Genomic DNA, 24,978 nt, shown 5'->3' with positions numbered 1-24,978 from the left:
CCTCATCTTCCCCATCCCAAACTGGACAGGCCCAGAGCCTGGCCCCCCTCCCCATCCAACGTCACCCTCAGTGATCCCCAGGCCAGTGGTTTCCACAACAGGCCTACGCTGACAACTCCCAAATGAACGTCTCAGCCCAGACCTTAACCCTGAACTCCAGACTCTTTCATTTAGGTATCACCCCACCCCCCACCATTCTCCATCTCAAACTCAGCACACTCAAGACCTACTTCCTGATTTTCTCCCTCAAAACTTCTTCTGTCTACCACCTACCTCACCTGTTAATGGCAACTTCATTCTTCCCACCACTCAGGCCCAAGCCTGGAGCCATCCTTGATTAGACCCACTCCCAGTGTCCCAGCCAACATTGGCTCTACCTTGAAATACATCCAGAATCCAATCACTCTCCCCCTGCACTCTGGTCTAACATCATCCTCTCCTGCCTGCATATTGCAGTGGCCTCCTCTCTGGTCTCCCTGCCTCCACTTCCTCCCACTACAGTTTTCTCAGCAATGCAACCAGAATGACTCCCTGAAAGCAGAAGACAGGCCATGTTGCTCCTCAGCTCAGAGCCTGCAAGGTGTTCCCATCTCAGAGTAAAAGCCAAAGTCCTCCCTATGGCCTACAGGGCCCTGAGTGGTCTGGCACTTTCATCCCCACCTCAGGGCCTTTGCACGTGCTGTCCCCCCTGCCTGGATGCCCTCATTCTATTATAGCTACATGACTCGCTTCCCCACTTCCTTTGAGTTTCTGCTCAGGTGTTACCTTTCTTGACCATCCTATATAGAGTAGGCCCTCCTCACTCTCCTCTGCTAATCCCTTCCCCAGTTTTATTGGTTCTCCACAGAATTCATTCCCTCTAGTACATTTTACCTACTTTTTATTAACAGTCTGTCTTCTCCCACCAGAATGTCAGCTCTATAAGGGCAGGAATCTTGGTTCTGCTCACTGCTCTGCCCCCAGCTTCTAGAAGGGTGCCTGGCACACAGCGGGGCCTCACTGAATATTTGTGGAATACGTTTACTGAGCTCTAGTTTCCGGCCAAGCACAGTTACAGGTCTCACATGTATCACTCCCTCATCACGATCTTGAGGAAGGTACTGTCATCTCCCTCTTAAGGAGGAGTAAACCCAGGCACCAAGGGTTAAGCAGCTTGCCTGCCAGGAAGTGGCAGGTCAGTCACAGAGCCTGTGCCTGAAACCACTGGGCTACACAGTGCCGCGCCCCTGCTCTCCAGATCTGTGTTCTCGAAGGGTCTTCCCCCGTGCCTGAATTTTGGATGCTGCCATAACTCAACCTCAGAGGCTGTCCTGTCCCCAACTCCTGCCCAGTTTTCCCGGCCCTGACGGAAGCTGTTCCCCGGACCGTCTGTCACTCAAGGCCAGGGTCCAGTTCTGCTGACAGAGGTCATTTCCACAAGGGATTCTGGGAATAGTATGTAGCTCCAATCTCTGCCCATAAATATGTTATTAGGCACTAATGGGGCCCCCAACTCTTGCCAGCCTCTGCCTCCAAGGACGGTTAATGGCTCTGAGACAAAACTAAAAATAAGTTGCGAGTCGATGGGATAGGAATTACCCAGAAATGTCAGCCTGTGCAACTGTCATCGCTGAGGTGGGGCCAAGAGAAGGAGGGGGGCTCTGGCGTTGGGGGAGGGCAGGAGCCAGGCTCTCTCACCCCAATACCTGTTCCATTACTAAACGCACTGGTGCTGTGTTCCTTTGGTTTCCAGAACCTTTCCACACCCTCATCACTCCCATGGCCCCCACCTGGTCCTGCCACCATGGTCTCCTCCTGGTGTCCCTGCAGGTCCTTGCTCCTTGGGTCCTGTCCTCCTTTGCTCAGAACTCCCAGGGCTCCCAACTCACCCAGAGGAAAACCCAATTCTTTACCCACCAGGATCCACAGGACCTTTGTGATCTTGTCCCTCAGTCCACTCCCCCTCCTCATTTGGCTTCATGAATGATCATGGTCATGATACTGTTTCACAGTTAGAGAGTCAGGGATCTGGTGCACACTCACCAAGGCATACCTATAAGCCGGCACAAACTCATATATACACAACCACACACGCACACCTGCGTGCCCCGGCTCGCACGCCATGCCCACCTGTGTGGCCCAGAGCTGCAGCACCAGAGCCCGCGCCTGCATCTCCTCCGACACACCCATCTCCTGCAGGTGCAGCAGGTAACTCTCCAGCCAGGTGCTCCGCTGGGCCCGGGTGGCCAGCCTGGCTGGGGACAACAGCTTCCACAGGCGACCTTTGACTTTGCACACGTGGTCCTTGTCCCCTGCAGGGATAGAGCACAGGGGGTGGACGTTACAGATCCACTCCCAGCCCAGGGTCACCCAGCCCTGACTCCCCATGAGGCTAAGGGTCTTCTGGGTGGCACTGCATGGGGGTGGGGAGTTCCTGTGGGAAAGTGGCTCAGGGAAGCCCTTTAAATGTTGACTTATTGTTTATCTCACCCGCAGTCAACAGGAGCAAGGGGCCTTGTCTGTTTGATTTACCTGTGTCCCCAGCCCCTGGCTCATGGTAACTCAATAAATATGTGTTAAATGAACAGTGGTTCTTGACACAGCAGGGGAACGAACATGAAACACCAAGCAGCATTCCCCAGGCTCAGCACAGCTTCATTCGGAGACATCGCAAACAAGCTAACTGCCATCAAGACGGGACAGTTCGGTCTGAGGTCTCAAATTTAACTACCTCCAGGGAAGGCAGGTAAAGTAAAGGAGGGAGGAGGGCCAGGAAGGCGCTGTGGGGAACAGGGTACATCTTCTGCTCAGCTCCACCACCGGAGCCCCGCCCCCTACTCCCCTCCGCCCCTGCCCCCTGGCCAATCGGTCCCTAGCAGGGAGTTCTGATTACAGAAGAAGCTGAAAATCCAGGTGTTCATGTGCAATCTTTTTATGTTTTTTACGGTCAGCATATAAGCAAGAAGTTTTTAATCACTGTGCAGGTCACACGAGCATCTCGAAAAGTCAACTTTGGCCCACAAATCACTCTTTGCATCCCTATCAAATAAACAATGGTGTGTTATGCTCTAGTTTATAAAGCAAGGCGAGGGGCCCACAGGGGCAGACTGTTAAGGGAATAAAGCCAGGTGCTTATTATTTAAATATTCTGTTAATGCTACAAGGTGCTATATTTACACAAGTATAAGATTTGGTTTTTCCAAAATCACCCCTTGGAAGATGGAAGTTGCTTTGGATTGCTACGAAATTCCAAAGTTCTAGGAACTCTCTCTGAGGCACAAAGCAGTGTTGGAAGACCCATCCAGTGAGTGGCTCTGAGCAGGCTGCATACACAGGTGTTTAAAAGGGTGTTCAGCCCTGACCGGTTTGGCTCAGTGGATAGAGCGTCGGTCTGCGGACTCAAGGGTCCCAGGTTCGATTCCAGTCAAGGGCATGTACCTTGGTTGCGGGCACTTCCCCAGTGGGGGGTGTGCAGGAGGCAGCTGATCGATGTTTCTCTCTCATCGATGTTTCTAACTCTCAATCCCTCTCCCTTCCTCTCTGTAAAAAAATCAATAAAATATATTAAATAAATAAATAAATAAATAAAAGGGTGTTCAACATAGGCTAACCTTATTTTTGTAAGTATATTAGTTACATTTTCAAATAACAGGCAGTGAGCCCAATTGTTCATCTGGAATACACTATTTTCCTGGGCACTGGAGAACCACTTGGGAGCTTTTAAATCTCATGTCCAGGTCCCACCATAGACCAGTCTTGTCAGAATCGCTGGGGGTGGGCCCGCACCTGCGGAGATTTGAAACAGGTGAGTGCAGGGTGCAGGAAGCTTGCAGCCACCTCAATGGATGCTGGTTCTGGATGTGTGTGGGGGTCATTTGAGGAAATAGTTCAAAAAAGCAGGCACAGAAATTTAACACAGATTTAGAAATGGGTGGCATTCTTTGAGGTTGGACAGCACAATTCCAAACCTTGAACGTCACTGTAAACACTGCTTTTAAGGATGACTTTACAAAGCCACACAGTGGGAAAAGACAACAGAAGAGGAGAAAATATTTGCAAATCATCTCTCTGATAGGGATCTAGTACCCAGAATATATTTAAAAAAATTCCTGCAACTCAACAACAACAAAAACCCAAAACAATACCAATTCCAAAAATGGACCAAGAACTTGAATAGACATTTCTCCAAGGAGAAGCAGGTTCGAATCCCAGTCCGCCCATGCTGTGTGGAATTGGTTGAGGCCCTGTCTACCTCTGGATCTCGATCTTTCCATCTGTAAAAAGAGGGTCCTAGGCTTGAGTGCCTCTCAAGTTTTCCCTCAAAAGTGCCTCTGCCCCCTAGAGACTTGGGGGGGACAGAGGGGCCCCCCTTAGAGAGAGACAGGCCTTCAAAGTCTGCATTTTCCCTTTAACATGAATTAGGTTTTTGTATTAGATTCTCTGATTCTTTTTAAAAAAATATATTTTATTGAGTTCTTACAGAGAGGAAGGGAGAGGGATAGAGAGTCAGAAACATCGATGAGAGAGAAACATCGATCAGCTGCCTCCTGCACACTCCCCACTGGGGATGTGCCTGCAACCAAGGTACATGCCCTTGACTAGAATCGAACCTGGGACCTTTCAGTCCGCAGGCCCACGCTCTATCCACTGAGCCAAACCAGTCAGGGCGATTCTCTGATTCTTTAATATAAAAATGACTCTCCCCCCCCAAAAAAAAATTCAAATAAAATAGCATTCCTCCCCAATAATCCAGTAAAATGGATGTTCTAAAAAGGAACATTTTGCTTAGCTTAGGGTTCTGTTTAACTGCCCCCTGCCCCCACTGCCCTACTGTAAGAGAAATACCAGACTCAATAGAGTAAAGTCCCCGAAAGGGTCAATTTTCTTTTAAAATATGTTTATATTTTTTTAAAGCAGAGGATTGTGTGGTAAAAAAAATAATAAGAAAAAGAAAAAAAATTCTAACAGTTCAAATGTGTATACTATAAAAGTAAGTTTCTCTCCATCCCATCTCAGCCTTCCCAGAAACAAAAATCTATACATGTTCTCACATTTTTAGAAAACATGAATGTCAACTAAACTTATTGTGGTAATCATTTCACAGAATATGTAGGTCAAGTCATGCAATACACCCTAAACTCACACAGTTCTGGTTGTCAATCATATCTCAATAAAGCTGAAGAAAGGTAAAAAACACAATATACCCACTGTCCCGCACCTTTGTCATAATAGAGGATTCAATCCTCTAGCAGTACATGCAGTTCACCCCTTTCTGTTCTATGGTCCCACGGTTTTCCTTTATGTGAATGAATAACTTATTTCATCAGCCCCTGCTGGTGGACATTTAGGTTGTTTCTAGCATTTGCCGTTACAAGCAACATGGCAATGAATATCTTGGTGTGTCTGTAGACATGTGCGAGCATGTCTGTGGAATAATTCCTAGCAGTGGAAGTTCAGGATTAAAAGCATGTGCATTTTATATTTTGATAGGGACAGGTTTGCCCCGCAGCCTCCAACCTGGAGCTGAGAAACCTTTCCCAATGTTGCCACCTGCTGCCTATACTGGAAAATGCAGCCTTCCTATAACCAGCGCCTCCCCCCTGCCCCCCCTCCCCTCTGCTGCTGCTCCCAGAATGACGGAGGGGTCCCCACTGCATCTATCCAGATTCCATGGAGCGTCAGTGTGGTGGCAGGGCCATGGAGAAATCACCCTTCCCTGGAGAAGCAATGGGCACTGGGATGGCAGACTCTTTATGCTCAGCATTTTGTAGGCTGACCAAGTCTCCATTTTGCTGGCTCTGCCACCTATCAGCTGTGTGTCTACGACAAGGGACCTCTCTGAGCCTCAATTTCCGTACCTGCAAATGGGTATAATGGTACCAAACTTCCAACATTGATGGCAGGAGTCAATAAGATAAGGATTTGCCTCTAAAGAGACGTTTAGAGACATGAACAGGCAACTCAGGGAGGAAAAGCAATTGGCTGGTGAAACACAAAAGCATGTTTCATCTCAGTCAATAGGAAAATGCCTAGAAAGCCAGATGCTCTTTCCTTACCCATCGGATTGGCAAGGATTTAAAGGATCACAAGTGCATGTTGACACAGTTGTGGGAAAACCTAAATTAAAACAAACTGCCCATCAGATTGGCAAACATGTGGAAAGACTGATAACATCTGGTGGGCTCCTTCTTTTTGGGTAGGCGTAGAAATTGCTCCATCTTTTGGAGATGATGTGATACTCACTAATAACTATTTTAATGGATATGCCCTTTGACCTGACAATCCCACTTCCAGGAAACTATCATCAAGAAATAAAATCACCAGATGGCAGAAAAGATATCAGTACAATGAAATACTGTAACTAACACACGCACGCTCACACACGCTCACACACGCTCACACACGCTCACACACGGAAACAATTATAACAACCCACTACTAGAGGCATCGCTGTAAGGGCTGGAAATGTGTCTGTATTTTTTATGTTAATTTTATATCTTTCTACTTTGCTGGATTCTTCTTCTTCTTTTGTTGTTTTGTTTGTTTTGCTTCAGTTCGTTTTACCATGGATTTTCTGAGGTTTTCCAGATACAGTGCCTGCTCATTTGCAAATAGGGATAGTTTTAATTCTTATATTGGTAACTGACTTCTCTTATCTAATTTCATTGGCTAAAACCTAGAAAATGCTTGTATTAACAAGGGAAATGTATCTGTATTGTTAGGTTAAAAAGATGAGTTGCAAATAATGGGCATAATCCCTTTTTTGTAAATACACACACAGATATGTATATCTGTCTCCGTTTGCAAAACAGAACGTTCCTACACAACACTGTGAAGGGATATAAATCACCATGTTAAAATGGATTCCTAGGAAGTTGGGCTTGGAAGAGTGAATATTATTACTTTTTACTGTCTATATCTATGAGCTGTTAACCAGAGAATGTTTCTTCACTTAAACACTCTAATGTGTTAAAGTTTGGTTTCTAACAGTATATAAATAAAGGAAATGAAGTGATGCGCTGTTCTGAGCACTGAGTGAGACAATGCTTATTTTACCTGGTACCTAGTACATAGCGCTAAGAAATAACAGTGCTGTTTTTTCTTATTACATCAGCCAGTCCTGACAGCCACCTTCTGGGAAGGTCTTGCTCTTCTCCCCACCGTACAAGTGAGATCCCCCACCTTGCGCTTGGATGCCCCCTCTGGGTCCCTCGGTCTGCCCCACCGCCCACCAGGGTCCCCACAGTGCTTACCCACTGACAGGGAGCCACGCGCCAGTTTGGGGAGCAGCAGCTCGAGCTGGCGGAAGGTGTGGAAGACGTCGGCTGAGTGGGCACGGTCCTGGGCCTGGCTCTGCTGGGTACGTGGCAGGGCCTCGACTCCGTACAGAGTCAGGTAGCCGGCTCTGGGGGCAGCAAACAGCAGATCAGGGGTCCTCCTTGGTCACTCCCGGCCAAACCCGCCCACAGCAGCCTCCAAGCTTTTCTTCATTCATACACCCAAAGAGCACCTACTTTTCCTACTAAAGGGTGTCCCAAAATTCACGCAAGATTTGAATTTAATGGTGCTCGCTATCGCGACATGATAATCCAGTTTTTTGTGCCTAAATTGCAAGAAATGGATGTGGACGACATGTGGTTTCAACAAGACGGTGCCACATGCCGTACAGCCTGAGAAACAATTCAATTACTGCATGAGTCATTTCCTGGTCGTGTAATTTCCCGTTTTGGTGATCAGAATTGGCCTCCAAGGTCATTCAATTTAATGCCGCTGGACTTTTTTCTTTGGGGTTTTTTGAAGTCTAAGGTTTATGCCAATAAGCCCACGACCACCCACGCCTTGAAGGAGGAAATTGAGCGCTGTATCAACGAAATTCAGCCACATTTATGCAAAACGGTCATGGAAAATTTCAACAAAAGAGTGCATATGTGCTAGCAAAGCCATGGAGGCCATTTACCCGATAAGCTATTCCATACATAACCCTATACTGTATACTTAATGAATCAATAAAACATTTACAATTTTTATTATAAACCTGTGTTTTCCATCAAAATTACTTCTTGCGTGAATTTTGGGACACCCTTTATATGCCTGACTGTTCTAGGCCAGGGAGTCACTGTGAACAGACAAAACCCTCAAGTTCTCATAGAGCGGACACTCTAGGACAGGGGACAGACAATAGGCAAGAGAAATGAGTGAACAAGTAATATGTCAGCTGGCACTCAGAGGTATATGGGGCTCACCATTAAGCTGAAACCTGAAGGCTGGGATAAGCCAGCCAGGAAAGCGCAGAGGGAGGGGGTCCGAGGCAGAGGGAACAGTGGGTGCCAACGACCCACGGCAGGAAGGAGACGGGAGTGTTGAGGAGCAGCAAGGAGGCTGGTGAGGCCACAGCAGAGTGAGTGAGGGGGGCCGTGAGGCACGATGGAGCCACAGACCAGGAGAGGGAGGCAGGGCAGGCTCCCTGGGGAGGCAGGGTCTGCGCTAAGACCTACAGGATGAGCAGGGGGAAGAAGAGGGGTAAGGGGTTCAGGCAGAGCACACAGCCTGGGCACAGGCCTGGAGCTGAGGAAGCAACTCAGCCTGGTCAGAGCCGCCAGGTGTCACTGGTCCAGGCGCTAGAGCTGGAATGTGAGGGATCAGGGGTGGGAGCAGGCTGGTTATACAGGGCTGGGGTGGGGGCTGCAACCAGGAGAAGGAGGCTGAGCTTGACCTGAGGAGTCCGACAGGAGAAGGACAGGGATGTAGGTGTGGAGAAAGGATAAGCCACGGGAGCACGCGTGTGCCCTCGCACATGTATACATGTACACACACACACACACCCTCACACACACACTCATACACACAAACACACACACCTATACCACAGACATACATACAAATACACACACACACATGCCTGTAGGAATGCGCCCTGAGGAAACGTTTGCACCACCCACCACTCTGAATGCTCCAGAGCCCAGCCCCAGCCCCAGGCCAACTGGCCTCAGTCCTAGGAGGAAAGCCACAGGTTTTCACTTTTCCACGTGGTGGGAGGGGCAGGCCGAGGCCTCTGCAGAGAGACACGACTGAAGCCCAGTGCTCCCCCTCGAGCTCCTCCTAGTCCCTGGGCCTCCCAGGAGAGGGGTTTTCCTGAGAAGGAGAGGGTGGATGCAGGAATGAGGGAGGCTGGGGGCTGAGAGAGAGGCCTGTCTAGCCCAGACTCTGTCCCTTATCTGCACAGTGCCGGCACATAGTAGGCCCCCAATGAATAGTCACTGGATGGATGAATGGATGGAAGGTTGGATGGGAGGAAGGGCGGGTGGATGGGTAGACGAACAGACAGGAAGGTGGGTGGGTGAATGGATGGATAGTTAGAACTTAATGCTGACAACACTGATCTCAGGAGACTATTACAGGATCATCGGGCTACTGACCCCCTTTGCCCTGCATCCTTCTACCTCCCTTCATCCAGGCTCGGCCTCCATGTGGCAGAGATGGGGGCCCCCGACCTGCCCACCCCACTGACTAAGAGAAGACAATCCTTCCTCAGAACGAGCTCCTCCCAGACTCCAACCCGCTGGCCTGCTCACGCCTCCGCATCAGCACAGGAGGAATTCTCTCCCTTCTCCCCCAAACCCGCGAGGCCCTGGCCTCTTCCCAGACCAGTGCCGTTTCCCAGGGCAGGGGCTGTAAAGGGCAGCTTGCACGCTGGATTCAGTCTCAAACAGGTTTTGTTTGGTCAACAGAGTTTTCCTAAAAACAAACTGAATGTATATTTAAACATTTGAGAAAATTCACACAAAAGCTGGATTGCCCCCTCATCTCAATTTGAAAAAGGGCAGAATCTGGCCCCCAAGCCCCAGTCTGGCCTGGCAGCCCCAGGCAGGAGTTGAGTCACGGCCTCCCCTTTTAGACAGCAATGAGCTGGCAGGGTCAGGCTGTCCTCACCAGGCCTGTGGTCCCCGTGACACTGCAGTTTAACACCTGTCGCCATTTGTCATCCCACTTGCACGGGGGTTTTTCTTAAAGCAGAGAGCCTTTTTCCTGTACAGATATTTCTACCAAAATAGGCAATAAAAAAACAGACACACCAAGAAGGCCAAAAGGTTTCACACGGTGGGAGTGAGGGCCCTTCCTAAGGTACTTTCACATCAAAAGAACACCTTACCTGGCTGAGGACAGGTAATAATTAAATGTGTGAAAATACACATAACCTATAGGTGGCGCTAGGAGCTGTAGAGAAAAAGCTGGAATGTGGCTAGGTAGCAACAGAGGGTCGTATTAAATGGGATGTCAGACACAGCTTCTCTGAAGGAGGTGACACTTAAGATGAGACTTGAATGAAGTGAGGTGGGAGCCATGCAGATACGCAGGGAACAACATTCTCCGGCAAGGGAACAGAAACTTCAAGGCCTCGAGGTTACAGTATGCCCGGCCTGTTCAAGGGGCAGCAAAGAGGCCGGTGAGATGACAGGGAAGAGAGCGATGGGGACGAGAGCAGTAGGGGATGAGAGCAGGAGGGGTGGGGGATGATCATGCAGGATCCTATAGGCCAGGGTAAGAGCTTAGATGCGACTCTGAGTGAGGCAGGGCCCTGCATAGGAAGATGTAAGGGGTGGCATCTCATGGTCTGGAGCCATGTGAACCTCCATATCAGTGTCCGTCACCCAACTCATCCATCCCTTTCTATTTCAGGGGCTCCAGATGGCGATGAAAGGCCCTAGGCTGCCAGGCAAAGAGGTAGGCGCTCCAGCCCAGGCCTTGGGTCCTACAGATACAGGGGTCCACTTACATCTGACCCCCAAACTGTGCCTGCTGTTACCATGGGCCTACACAGACCCAGCTGCCACCACATCATCTCTCCCCCCGTGTACCTCCAGGCCACAGCTTCCTCTCTGACTTCCTTGCCCACACAAGGACACAGGGAGGCAGAAGCCAGGAGACCTGGGCATTGCCTTGCTGTGAACTTGCTGGGTGGTTTCAGCTGCCCCTTTCTGGACCTGTTTGCTCCACAATGACAGGGTGGACCAAACCAGCACTGCTCAGACCAGTCACAGCCCTTGATGGTGTCTGCACCGCGCTCCAGGGAAAATGTGGATCCCTTACACACCAAAGGTCGCACTCCAGAGTGTAGGAGAGGGGGGCTGCCCGGGCTCACCTGAGCAGGAAGCTGTAGGATAAATCGAGGAGACCCATCTCATGCCAGCCACTGCCCGCCTCTGTGGCGTCGCCCAGCAGGACAGTGCGCAGGTTGGTGTACATGGCATCCGTGAGCGCCTGCAGGTCTCTGTGGAGGAGAGTCCTGAGGCGGGGAACAAAGAAATGAGAGTGCAGCTTCCTAAAGGTAATATCCGCACACGGGTACCTCCCTCCCCCAACCTCAGGGTGCCAGGGCTCCAGGTCCTTGTAGGCAATGAGGGCTTTTGGAAGATTGGCTTAAATAAGATGATATTATTACCACCATCATTAACAATGCCGACCAATACTATTTACTGTGCTAAGCAATGATCTCATTTCTTTTTTGATTACTCTCGGGATAATAGTGACTATTATGATACCCATTTTACAAGCAGAGAAACTCAGGGACATGGAGGGAAGTGACGTGCCCAAGGTCACCGACCAGCAAGTGATACAGCTGGGATTGAAACCTTGACCTGCCCAACTCCAGAGTCTGAACTCCTAACCACCACAGTCCCTCCTCGGGGCACATAAACTTGGATAAGGACCACTTTAGACTGAGTAAACCCCTAGGCCAGTGGTTCTCAACCTTCTGGCCATTTAAATACAGTTCCTCATAAAATTATTTTCATTGCTACTTCATAACTGTGATGTTGCTACTGTTATGAATCGTAATGTAAATATCTGATATGCAGGATGGTCTTAGGCGACCCCTGTGAAAGGGTCGTTCGACCGCCAAAGGGGTCGCGACACACAGGTTGAGAACCGCTGCCCTAGGCTCTTGGATATCTCAAGAGTGGAAAACTCCGGAGGGGTTCCATGAACTTTCAGGTAATAAGAGCTTTTGAATGTTCAAGTTGGAACATTGTTGGAATAACAGTAGACATGACCCATGTGAGATGATGTGTGTAAAGGGCTTAAGAGAGAACACCTGGCACATTACAAGTGCTCAATAAACAGGGGCCTGCGATTGACCTTGTTTCCCCGACCCCATTCCAGACCCTAGTCCTCGACAGAGAAAGTAGCCTTCAACAGATGTGGCAGCCACACCCAGAAGACATCATGCCAACTTGTGAGAAATTCCCAGAAACTCTTGGGGGCAGACGCTGGAGGAAACGGGGGTCCTTCCTGGGTAGGAGGGCAGGATGCAGTGAACTGTGGACTCCTGTTGCTAATGAACTCTCATGGTCCCCCTGGAGTGGTGGGACCCGGGACTCACAGGCTCAGGAAGACTCCTAGCAGCTGTCACACAAAGCCAAGGTCAGACAGGGCATTGCTTCTCATCAGTGTTCACTCGTACGGCTGGCCTCTCCTCCACTTTAGCAGTCTTGCAAAACCCAGCCTTCTAGACACTTTACTAGGAGGTTACTCTTCCTGGAGACACATCACTAAAGACTGCCATCAGACTGCGTGACTCTTTAGGGACGGATGCAGAGTCTAATTTCCTCAGTACGTTGGGTGGAGGAGAATGGGCTGTGGAACCTGGAGACTGGGGTTCAAATCTCAGCTCTGCCACTTACTAGCAGGAGACTTTGGGCAAGTCACTTCTCTGAGCCTCAGACTCCTTATCTGTAAAATGAGAATAAAAGCACCCACCTCTTGAGGCTATTGCACACATACGAAAGCGTGCCTATCCAACACCTGGCATGTGGTAGGTGTCCTCAGGTGGTGGTTGGCATCACTTTGCACCCTCTGCATCTAGGATGGCGAGCAGTGCTTAGCTGGTCCTCCGATGTTTGCAGAATGAATACTGAGTAACCGCGCTCACGTGCCCCCTTGTTGATGTAAGTATTCCTTATGTTCAGGACCTGCACCGTGTCCTAGCTGTGTGACCTAGGGCAAGTCACTTCTCTGAGCCCGTGTCCTCATCTATAAAATGGGGCTGTAGGTTACTCACCCTCCAGCATGGTTGTGAAGACTAATGAGATCATGCATGATGCCTGACGCAGAATGTGGATCAGAAATATTAGCCACCCCACCCATCTCTCTTCATCTTACAGATGTGGAAACAGAGGCTCAGAGAGGGGGAGTCCCAAGGCTAGGAAAGGGTAGAGCTGGGATTTGAATCTAGATCTGACTGATCCAAACCCTGGTCTCCTTCTCTTCAAATCAGAGCTGTCTCCTAAGATGTAGGAGTTGTTTTTTTTTCTTTTGTTTCTGTTTATCTTCTCAAAACAAAATGTCTTTACTGGACACCTGTTGTGGAGACAAGCGGGTGGAAACAGATCACCCCCGCCCCCGGCCCACGCGCAGGTACTGTCTTTGACCACTCACGGCTTCATCTTGGCCTTTTCATCGCTGGGGTTGTAGTGCGGAAGCTGCACATCAAAAATCCTCTCCATGAGGAAGACAGCGTAGGCGTGGAAATCCAGCTTGGTGCGCGACTCCCACACCACTGAGTCGTAGGAGTGAGGGTCCAGGAGGACGGTGACGTACCTGCCCCCCACCAGCACCTGGGAAGTTGGCAGGTTACAGTGAGTGCCTCTATGAACAGCAGCAGTGCTCAGGGATGAAGGGCTCACCCGGTACCGAGCACTGGCCCCATTCGGTACTTAGCGGACAATGGTCTTTCATCTACACTCACGACCACCCTGGGAGGTAGAGACCATCATTCACCAATTTACAGCTGAAAGTGAGGCTTAGAGAAGGCACGTAATGTGCCCAAGATCACACAGCTGAGAAGTGGCAGAGCTAGAGTTGGAATTCTGTATTTTTTTTTTGAACCAAAGGTTGTTCTCTTAACCACCTCACTCTTCAAAATATGTTTTTTTTATTGATTTTCTACAGAGAGGAAGGGAGAGGGATAGAGAGTTAGAAACATCGATGAGAGAGAAACATCGATCAGCTGCCTCCTGCACATCTCCTACTGGGGATGTGCCCGCAACCAAGGTACATGCCCTTGACCGGAATCGAACCTGGGACCCTTGAGTCCACAAGCTGACGCTCTATCCACTGAGCCAAACCGGTTCTGGCTTAACCACCTCACTCTTAAGCACGTACCATGGTTATCTTGGTTATTGTCCTGTCTCCAGCAGACAGGAGGGAGTCTGCCCACAGAAGGCAGCAGATGGGTGTGTGTGCATCATAGACAGATGGGTGGATAAATGGATGGATGGATGAATAGACAGAAGGATATTGATGGGTAAATGCTAGTGGATAGATTACAAATGGGTGGATGGATAGATAGATGGAAGGACAAATGAATGATGGAATGAAATAAGGAAGGAAGGGAAGAGTGAGGGAGGGAGGAAGGAAGGACATATGGATGCCGTTGGGTAAATGCTAGCGGATGTGCAAGCAAGACCCACTTCTTTGGGAGGCTGAGCTCTGTATGTGACACGCTGCCCCAGAAAGAAAGGAAACAGCACTGGAGAGCTCTAATTCTGCAGAAACAAAGGTAAGGGCGGTTCCCCTCTAATGTCTATGCAGGGGTCACACAATTCTAAATTGCCTTGGCCCTATTTTCAAAGTATGGCCTGTGAGTCACATTAATGAAACTCCCTTATAAGATACAGGCCAATATCTAAGAAAATAATGCTATTGGTGGGGGAATAAATGGTAAGACAGATCACTGAATATTGGATGGAAAGATGGATAGGTGGCTGGAAGTTGGTTGGAAACTAAATGTCTGGATGAATGTTGGGTACATGTGTGGCAGGATGCTAAGTGGGTATCGGGTAAACGGATTGAAGGATGAATGTTGGGTGAACAGAAGAAGTTGGAAGGACACACGGAAGGTGGATGGATGGGTGATGGTTGTTTGGAGGTTGAATGGGTGCATAGATGGAGATATAAATCGATGTATATGGAATGGATTAATAACAGAATGTTGGGTGAATAGCGGCAGATGGATGGAAACACAGGTAGATATGTGGAAGAATGGAAGTTAGTGGAAATTGAATATACAAATGAAAGTTGGCTGAATGTTAGAGAGGTATACTAGTATAGGAAAATGGATGGATGGGTGGATAGATGGAGGTTTTATGGAAATGGAATATGTGAATGAGTGTTGGGTGGCTATTAGTATGGAAGGGTGCTACTTAGGTATTGGGTAGACAGGCAGAAGAAGAGATGTCATATTGATGGGTGGCTGCTGGATAGGTGAAGTTGAATGAATGGATAGAAGTCGGTTAGACTGATGTACAAGTATGGCTAGACATTGAATGACTGGATAGCTCAATGTTGGGAAGATACTAGAGGGATAGCGAAGGGAAGGATGTTAGATAATCATTGGGTGTACAGTGGAGAGACATATGGATAGGAAGTTGGTGGGACCACTGGATGCTGAATGAGTGAGTCAGGATATGGATGGATGTTGGAGGAATCAGTCATCATCAGGCATGACAGGACCAGCTGCTCGTCCCCTTCCCTCCCAAGAGATACTTACAGTAAAGATATCCCCATGCTTCTCCTTCATCCTGGTGAGGAAGCTGGCAGCATCTTTTCCAAACTCCAAGGCGTAGCCCAACCAGGGGATACTGCCCAGGTCCAGGGGAGGTTCGCCAGGTCGCCTGCAGAAACCACAGTGCTTATCACCATTTGATAAAGCAGGGAAGAGGGTCAAGTGTGTAGAGCATGGGGTTTGATGTTAAATGGAAAGGGTAAGGCAGGCTTCCCTGAGGAGACATTTGACCAAAGACCTGAAGGTGGTGAGAGAGGGAGCCACATGGACATCTGGAAGAGGAGCCTCCAGCTAGAAAGAACAAGCACAGAGGCCCTGAAGTTAGATCCCGCCTGGTGTGTTCAAATAGCAGTACAGAGGCCAGTGCGGCTGGATTGGAGGGAGCAAGGAAAAGTAGCAGAGGCTGAGGCCAGACCGTGCAGGGCCCTGTAGGCAGCTGTGAGGATGTTAGCTTTGTCTCAGTCAGGTGGGCGCCATGGGGGGTTTGAAGAAGAGTAGGGACATGATCTGGCTTAGTCTCAGGAACCTTTGGTTGCTGAGTAGAGAACCGACTGTAGGGGGATGCAAGCAGAAGCTGGGGGACCAGGTGATGGAGGCGGTCATCTCTCTAAGAGTGGGAGAGCTTTCCAGAACCCAGTACCATAAGGGTACAGAAGTCTCTGTCTGAGCCAGCATGGACCAGGGTTTTGGTCATCTCACACTCCCTGTCATGCCCACAGAAAAAGGATGAGACCGGAAAGCACAGCTGGGTGGGAGAAGGCAGTAGAAGGAAGGGTCTCATCGCTGACCCCTGGCTGCCCCTTGCCAGCTCAGCATGAGTTATCTCAGGTGGCCCGAGGCCAGGCCCATGGCCTGTGGGGATGTCCCAGGGGTACATGCTAGCTTAGCCTGGGGGTGGGAAGGTTGGGTTTGTGATAGATCAGAATCATCTCTCAGAGCAGAGCAACTCCTCTGAGAGTTTAATAACAGTTGCAGCTCACTGAGATAGACAGAATTCTAAGATGACCTATCCCTTGTATAAACTCCTCCCATTGTGTAGGGGGTAGGCGGTATAGTTGACTTTAAGGAAGAACAATTCTCCTTAGTGGCCTGACCTAATCAGGCGGACACGGGGCTTCCAAGAGGCAGGGATCTTCCTGACAAAAAGAGACTCGGAGCATGGGAGAGACTGTTGCTGGCTTTGAAGGTGGGTGGGGCCCCCTGGCAAAGAATGAAGGTGGCCTCTAGGAGCGATGAGTGGACCTTGTCTGACAGCAAACAAGGAAATGGGGGCTTCAGTCCCACAACCACAAGGACCTGAATTCAGCCCGATTCTTCCCCAGATACTCCCCACAGGAAGGCAGCCTCACCTGCACCTTCATTTCAGCCTTGTAACTGAGCAGAGGACCCAGCTACACCATGCTTGGCTTCTGGCCGCCAGACTGGGAGCTAACAACTGGTGCTGTTTTAAGCTAAGTGAGTAATAATTTGTAACGCAGCACAAGATAAAAACGAATCCGTTCAAACTTACATTGTACCTGCACTGGGCACTGCCCTTGGCTAAGCACTTAGTGGGTATTACGTGGTATATGAGCACTCATCCTGTCCTCCCCCACCACCCTCTGAGAGAGGGCTGTTAGTTAATGAGACGTGTATCATGATCACAAAAGGAGCCTCGCAAAGGTGTAGAGCCGGTGCTCAGAGTGGACCCCTTGGAGGTCTCTACACCCAGGCTAGGACCCGTGGTGTCGTCTTTGAATGATTAGAACCACAGGGCTTCAGAAAGCTCCCTGTCTGCTGAATGAGTAAGTGAGTCATCCCAACTCTTCTTTTCACTGTGGATTCATTCATTCCTTCACCAAATTTTAACTGTAAAGCAGGCGCCATTTGGGGTGCCGGAGACACAGCAGTGAACAGGGCAGACAAGGTCCCTGACCTCACTGGGCGTACACACTAATAAGGAGAGAAAAGAAAAAAAAGAAAAGAAAAGAGGAGGGGAGGGGAGGGGAGGGGAGGAGAGGGGAGGGGAGGGGAGGGGAGGGGAGGGAAAGGGAAAGGGAAAGAGGAAGGGAAGGGAAGGGAAGGGAAGGGAAGGGAGACATACAAACGTTTCAGAGGGAGGAGTGTGGTAAGAAAATAAAGAAGATACCACTCAACAATGAAAAGAAAAATAACCCAATTTAAAAATGCACAAGGGATTTGAATGGACAGTTTGCCAAAGAAGAGACACAAATGGCCAGTGAGCACATGAGAAGAAGCTCAGTATCATTAGTCATTGGGGAAATGTAAAAACAAAACCACCATGCGGTACTTCACACCCACTGAGATGAGCCTCATTTTTTAAAAAAAGGGAACGTGCAGGAGAAACGGAAATATGCATATATTTCTGGTGGGAATGTAAAATGGTGCAGCTGCTTTGGAAACCAGTCTGGCAGTTCCTTGAAAGGTTAAACAGAGTTACTATGTGACCCCGCCATATACCCCCCAAAGAATTTAAAACCTATGCTCACACATGAGCTTCCACACTATTGTTCACAGTAGCATTATTCAGAACAGCCAAAAAGTGGAGCCAACCCAAATGACCATTGACTGATGGATAAACAAAAGGCGGTGTACTCGTGCCTGGGAACGTATTCAGCCATAGAAGGGAATGAAGCACTAAATCACGCTATAATGTGGCAGAACCTCCAGACCGCTGTGCTAAGTGAAAGAAGCCAGACACGAAAGGCCACACATTGTGTGACTCTATTTCTATGGGATGTCCAGAAAAGGTAAATCAATAGAGATAGACAGTGGTTGCCCAGGGCTGAGGGGAGGGGGGAATGAAGAGTGGCTTCTAATGGGTGCAGTGTTTCTATTTGGAGTGAAGATACTCGGGAATTAGGTAGTGGTGATAGCTGCACAACCCTGTGAATATCCTAAAAACCACTGAATTGTGTATCTTAAAAGGGTTAATTTATAGTATATGTATTATATCTCATTAAAGGAAAAAAAAGAAGGGTGATATGAGTGAGGGGGCTAGTTTAGGGAAGGTGGTCAGGGAGGGCCTCTCCAAGGAGGTACCATGTGAGCCAAGTCCCAAGGATGAGAAGAAAGCACAATGGAAGAGAGGAGACAAAAGCAGAGGGAACAGCAAGTGCAAAGGCCCTGGGGTAGGAACAGACTTGGTGAGGTTGTCATGAGAGCAGGAACCAGTGTGGCTGGAGTAGAGAATGTAGGGGTGGGAGGTAGGAGGTGATGTTGGAGATGACCTGTGCACCATGAGGCCCCGAAAGCCCAGGAGAGAGTCTGACTTGCACGCCAAGTGAGATGGGGATCCTCCGGAGGGTTTGAAGTGGGAGCTGAGAAGCGATAAGATTATGCTTTTACAAGGCTGCAACAGAGAGGCAGCAGGGAGATGTGCTAGGAGCCTACTGTGATCATCCTGGAGAGCAATGATGGTGGAAGCGTAGGTCACGGTCCCCAGTGAGCCAGCCCGAGCATCCGACTCCCCGACTTCCAGAAGTCCAGGGGAGCACCAACTTCTCTGCATCCTTCCTCCCCCTCCATCTTCCTCCACCATGGCCTCCTGCCCCCTCAGTCTGGCTGTCCTCCAATGTAACCCAGGGGACAGGTGGTGAGTGGAGAGAATGGTCAGGCTTGAGAGCTGGAGTTGGGGAGATGTGGGAGCAGAATCAGAGCTGAGGTATGAGGGCCGTGGGAAGTGCCTCGCCCAGTCACCTCCTCCTCTCTCCCTGGCCCCACTCTGCCTCTGAGCCCATCACTGAGGAGACTTACAAAGTCGCGGGTTCGAATCTCTAAGGGGGCACCAGGGAGACACCAGGACCTTCCCTCTCCCCTAGTCATTTTGTGAGCCCCTGAGTCAAGGCCACTTTCCCAAAAGGCTCCATTTAACGGTAAGATGTCACACTGGCAGAGCCCAGGGTTGGAGTAACTTGCTAGCTCAGTGCGCACCAGCCCAGAGAGATGGGCACGGGAACAGCAGTGTTTTGCACAAAAAGCAGGAGGGCATGGTGGTTATGAGCCCAACTTTAGCACCACACTTTCTGGTTTCAAATCCCAGTCATGTTCTTGCTGGCTGTGTGACTTTGCTTCTCCGTGCCTCAGTTTCCTCATCTGAAAAATGGAGCAACAACACTACTCACCACATCAGGCTGTGATGCAGATGAAGGGAGTTATAGAAAGAACAGTGAGTGCCTGGTTCCTCGGGACCTGGGAGCAGGGGGGTGGGTCTGAGAAGCAGGACCAATTAGACTCCCAGGCGCCATTTATTGAGTAACAACAATATGTCAGGTGCTATGCATTTTCCAAAGGTCTCCTTGCTTGGCTACTACTTAATGAGCCCTGGCTGTGTCACCCTCTGAGGGAGGAATTATTACTATCAAGCCCATTTCGCAGCAAGTGAAACTGAGGCAGAGGGGCGGAGTCACCGCAGAGGATCTGAGTTTCTAATTCAGGCAGGTCTGGCTGTAGAGGTGCTACCCTGGCCTCAAGTCACCCCAAGTGGGCATTTGCACCCCCACTTTGCAGATGAGGAAACTGAGTCACAGAGAGGTTTCAGAAACCTGCCCAAATGCAGGGCCTGAGATGGTCTCCCTAAGACCTCTTTGGGGATGCGGGTGGGGGTGGGGCTGGGGCTTCCTTTATCAACCTTTATCCCCTTTATCTGGGCAGCAGCGCCCCAGCAAGCCAGGTGTTATTTCCGGCAGCTTTCATCTTTCCCCAGAAAAGCCCTAGGAGGTGCAGACAAAGGCAGGAAGCTGGGAGCCCAGGCATCTGACCCCTGTGGCCAAGGACTCGTCCAGCCCACAGCCCTCAATCTAACTCACATTCCAGAGTGACTCAGGCTGGCCAGCAGGGGTGAAGGAGGCTCTATTTTGGGTCTGCAGTCGCTAGCCTCTCTGACACTCTCACTTTTTTCAGGCACTGCCAGCCAGGCCCGGGAGGGGGTGGGGGAGCGGGGAGCAGGCAGGATGCAGGGTTGACCCTATCATCCCCAGCTCCTGCCCACATAGCGGATGGTGGCCCGCCTCAGACACCAAGGCACCTTTTCTGATTCTCCCCTGTAGTTTTAATTCCCATCGTGTGGGGTCCTCCAACAACTGCCCATTCCTCACTTACAGACTCTATTGCCAACCTCGCCAATCCTGCCCTTTCTCTCTCCACTCGCCTCTTTGCAAATCAGGGGAGAGGGTCAAGGATGCATCTCACCCAACTTTGTGTCTCTTAAGGTGGCACTAGTTGTTGACAACAGTGCCTGGCCCTGAGTAGGTGAAGTATAGTGACAAATACAACAGCTGCATGTTGGAGAGGCACTAGGGAATGGTGGGGACTGTGGCCACCAGTAATAGAGAGGCTTCTCCTACTGAGTCCCAGGCAAGTGTTGTTAGATGTTCCAATTTCTAATAAGAAGCTGGAAATCTGAAGTTTTTGTGTGTGGAGTCCCCCAATTCTTTCCCCTTGTGCTGTGGTACACACCAGACCTACCTGGCACTGAATCCAGCCATGGACCACCAGTTGGTGACCTCTGGTTAGTACATGTTGGAAGGAGACAGATTTATTTGTTCCGAGAAACTCCATATTCTGCAAGGGCCCAGATCAGCCCTTGAACCACCAGGAACCCTCGCCTGATGCTATTTGTGGCCTCGGTCCCCCCAGAAAAGGGGCTTCCCACCCAGGAGACCTCTCCCAAGGCTCCTGGTGACAAGCACACAAGCCCAAAGAGGAAGAGATGCACTCAGCCTGGGGAAGTGGCTTGGGCATGAGAGACCAGCTACATGAGCCAGCTCAGAACACAGATGGAAAAACTGGGGCCAGGAAAACAAGGTTTCTGATGCTCACATGGCAGGCCATAGCCTCAATGGGCACAACAAGCAGATTCCTAACTCCCAGCTTACCACCTCTCCCAGGAGGAAGCACTCATGGTTGCCAAGCTGGGCTTAAAAATTCTTGCCGTAATTGCAGAAATTTGAATTTGGACTTGGAACCAGATGACATTAAGAATTATTTTTTAGCCCAGCCAGCATGGTTCAATGGTTAAGTGTCAACCTATGAACCAGCAGGTCATGGTTCGATTCCTGGTCAGGGCACATGCCCGGGCTGCGGGCTTGATCTCCAGTGTGGGGTGTGCAGGAGGCAACTGATCAATGATTCTCACATCATTGATGTTTCTCTCTCTCTCTCTCTCTCCCTTCCTCTCTGAAATCAATAAAAATATATATTTTTTAAAGAAATTATTTTTTAGCCCTGGCCAATAGGGCTGTTGTTTGGGCATCATCCTGTGAATGGAAAGGTTGCTGGTTTAATTCCTGGACAGGGCATATGCCTGGATTTTGGGCTTGATCCTCAGTAGGGGGCATGCAGGAGGCAGCCAATTGATGTTTTGCTCTCTCATCGATGTTTCTCTCTCTCTTCCTCTCTCTCTAAAAATCAATAAAAAATATATTTTTAAAAAGAATTATTTTTTTATATTCTCAAGATAACAGAATTGTGATTGTCATTGTTTTTTTGACATACACGCTGAAATATTTAGTGGTAAGATATTATGATATCTATAATTTTTTTAAAATCTTGACAACTGTCAAATCAAGGTGATGATTGCACAAGACTGGGAGCCTAAGATCTTCCAATTAAGAGTGAGGGACAGATCACATGCATCAGGAATAAAAGTGTGCGTGTGCTCCCTGACTATGTGTGTGCGCACCCTCCTGCTGGAGTAAAGATATTTGCTTGCTGTTGGCTCCCGAGTATGCTTTGTATTCTACCAGGACCCCTGATTTGGGGGGCTCGCCTTATTTCTAACGATTTCATGTAACCCCCTACCTTCCCCTTTGATTCTGATGCATAAAATAAGGTGCAAAACTGCCATTTTCCGGAGCATTTTCTCAATCCGTTGAGATTTTGCTTCCCGGCAATTGTCAGTTTGGCTTGAATAAACTCACAAAATTCTTACAGGTTTGAACGTTTAATTAAGTCGACAGATGCTAAGATGGTCCTTGTGATGACAAACTCTGTCTTTTGAAGACACTGAATTTTCCTCCCATCAAAAAACTTACATATCAAGGTGATGGGTACCGGGGGTTCTTGTACTGTGCTTTCTATTTTTCTGTATAGTTGACATTTTTCATAAGTAAATTTTTTAACTTTATAAAGAACAAAGCCGCAGGTAAAGACAGAGCTGCTGACTGACTGAAGTAGTGCTTTTTTTTCTCTTTTTACTGGGAAAAACATACACGTTGGAACCGGCTAAATGTGGAATGTAATTTCTGTACTGGGCTGTGAGATGGGGTTATGAGCGTTACTGAGAGGGTCAGGCAGGAGAAAGAACAGACAAGGGAACTGCAGGGCCTTGCTTGTTTGACACCATCGACACAGCACCAGCATCATCTGCCTCTTTTTCCAGTACTTGTTCACTTGTGCTTTCTTAAGCATCTTCTGGTCATAGCTGCGTCTCTTACTATCTTAACCCCGTGTGGTTCTAAGACTTTTGAGCATTCAGATCACAAATATAATGTATACAAAGAGTGAGAATTCATTTTTCCTGGGAATTAAACTTTCATGCAGCCCAGATTTATTTTTTAAAGGAGGTATTTTTTTAAATATATTTTATTGATTTTTTACAGAGAGTTAGAAACATCGATGAGAGGGAAACATCGATCAGCTGCCTCCTGCACATCTCCCACTGGGGATATGCCCACAACCAAGGTACATGCCCTTGACCAGAATCGAACCTGGGACCTTTCAGTCCGCAGGCCGACGCTCTATCCACTGAGCAACGGTTTCGGCCATGCAGCCCAGATTTTTAATCCAGGCAGACCTTGGGCAAGTTGCTTGGCCTCTCTGAGCCCCAGTTTCCTCCTCTGTAAAATGGGGGTAACAAGAGTGCCCCTCACCAATTTGGGAGGAGGAAGTGAGATTGGGGGCTTGAATTGGGGTCCCCATGCAACTGTCTTCCAGCTGTCAGTGACCCCCATGCCCATACTTTCCCCCAATACCCACTATGGAATCTCCTAAGCCACCCATAGATATAAAAGTGAACAACTTACCTTCAAAGATACATTAGCTCTCTGGGTTTAGCAAGAATCAACTAAAGTAATGTTTAATTGGCATTCCCGCTAACCCAGCAATTCCACTCTCAGCTACTGTTATCATCATCATCTCCACTTTAAAGATTGGGAAACTGAGGCAGAGTGGTTATTCAACTTGTTCTTATTCCTAGAAGCTGGAAATGTCCATATACTGAGCACCCAGGGCACTGAGCACCCTGCCTCCCAGACTCCATGTATTTTTTATTGATTTCAGAGAGGAAGGGAGAGGGAGAGAGAAACATCAATGTTGAGAGAGAATCATTGATCGGCTGCCTCCTGCACAGCCCCCACAGGGGATCGAGCCCACAACCTGGGCATGTGCCCTGACCAGGAATCGAACCCGTGACCTCCTATTTCCTAAGTCATCGCTCAATCACTGAGCCATGCTGGCCAGGCAACTCCACGTATTTATATGGTGGCCCCCATCACCCCAGAGAAAAGCACAGACCAGGAGTCTCCACAGGAAAACCACAGCACATTGTCTGAAATAGCGAAAGCACTGGAAACAACCTAAAACTCCATGAATAGGGGCAGGAATAACAAGGCAGAAAGAAGCCTGCCACTATTCATACTATGGAAGCCTATGCAGAAAATCAAAAGAATGAATTAGCTCTCCAGTAGCAGTGCGGAGGGATGTCACAACTAAAATCTGGGGTGGAAAAAGCCAACATCAAGTCTGAAAACACCGCTCCATGGCGTCTCCGAAAAGCCTGACAACTCAGGGAAAATAATTCATTTCATCACAGGGAAATTTATTTGTTGTCTTTTTCTTTTTCTTTCCAGGCAAATGATTGAATACATGGTTTTCAATTTCACTTAAAAAGGTGTCTGGTTGTTGAAGAAAAATATTGTGAACTTATTGTTTGGAAATTCAACTAACATTACTGTTTAAAAATAAAAAGTTTCCAGAAAAACTTCTGAAATTTTCAGATACTCCAGTTTAAACACACACACACACACACACACACACACACACACACACGCAAGCACTTACACTGGCTGTATTGTTTAAGGTTCACGTCTATGTGTGAGAGAGTAATTGTAAAAACAGCAGAGGAAGGAGGCCGGAGAGATATGACACCCTGGATTAGCTCTTGGAATAGAAAGAAGACATTCATGGAAAAACTGATGAAATTCAAATAAAGCCTGCAGTTCGGTTAGTCCTAACAGACCAGAGTTGGTTTTTAGTTTTGACAAATATACATTTATAACGAAAACTCAACAGGAGCGGAAACTGGGTGAGGGGCATTTTGAGAACGCGCTGTACTCCCTTTGCAACTTTTCTGTAACTGTAACGCTAGTCTACAATGAAAAGTGTGCTCTCAAAAGATCTGGAAGGCTGCCCCAATCGGATCCGCAGGAGAGTCCAGA

The 24,978-nt window shown here is 48.8% G+C and overlaps 1 protein-coding gene across 1 annotated transcript in view; it reads right to left on the bottom strand.

The window, feature by feature from the left end:
* The window catches only part of PTGIS (prostaglandin I2 synthase), a 35,599-nt gene that overhangs the window by 9,512 nt on the left and 1,109 nt on the right, over window positions 1-24,978 (bottom strand). The window contains exons 2-6 of the mRNA XM_070419781.1: window positions 15,527-15,650; window positions 13,414-13,592; window positions 11,120-11,263; window positions 7,233-7,384; window positions 2,110-2,291 (exon numbers count right to left, since the gene is read on the bottom strand). Of these exons, the coding sequence (XP_070275882.1) occupies window positions 2,110-2,291; window positions 7,233-7,384; window positions 11,120-11,263; window positions 13,414-13,592; window positions 15,527-15,650 (781 nt within the window). The remainder of the gene's footprint in view (window positions 1-2,109; window positions 2,292-7,232; window positions 7,385-11,119; window positions 11,264-13,413; window positions 13,593-15,526; window positions 15,651-24,978) is intronic.

This window comes from Myotis yumanensis, unplaced genomic scaffold (assembly GCF_028538775.1).
Source record: "Myotis yumanensis isolate MYYU_CA2020_CCGP unplaced genomic scaffold, mMyoYum1.0.hap1 SCAF_7, whole genome shotgun sequence".
NCBI classification, from domain to species: Eukaryota; Metazoa; Chordata; class Mammalia; order Chiroptera; family Vespertilionidae; genus Myotis; species Myotis yumanensis.
The sequence above is the reverse complement of the archived record's forward strand: the minus strand, read 5'-3'. Positions and strand labels throughout refer to the sequence as shown.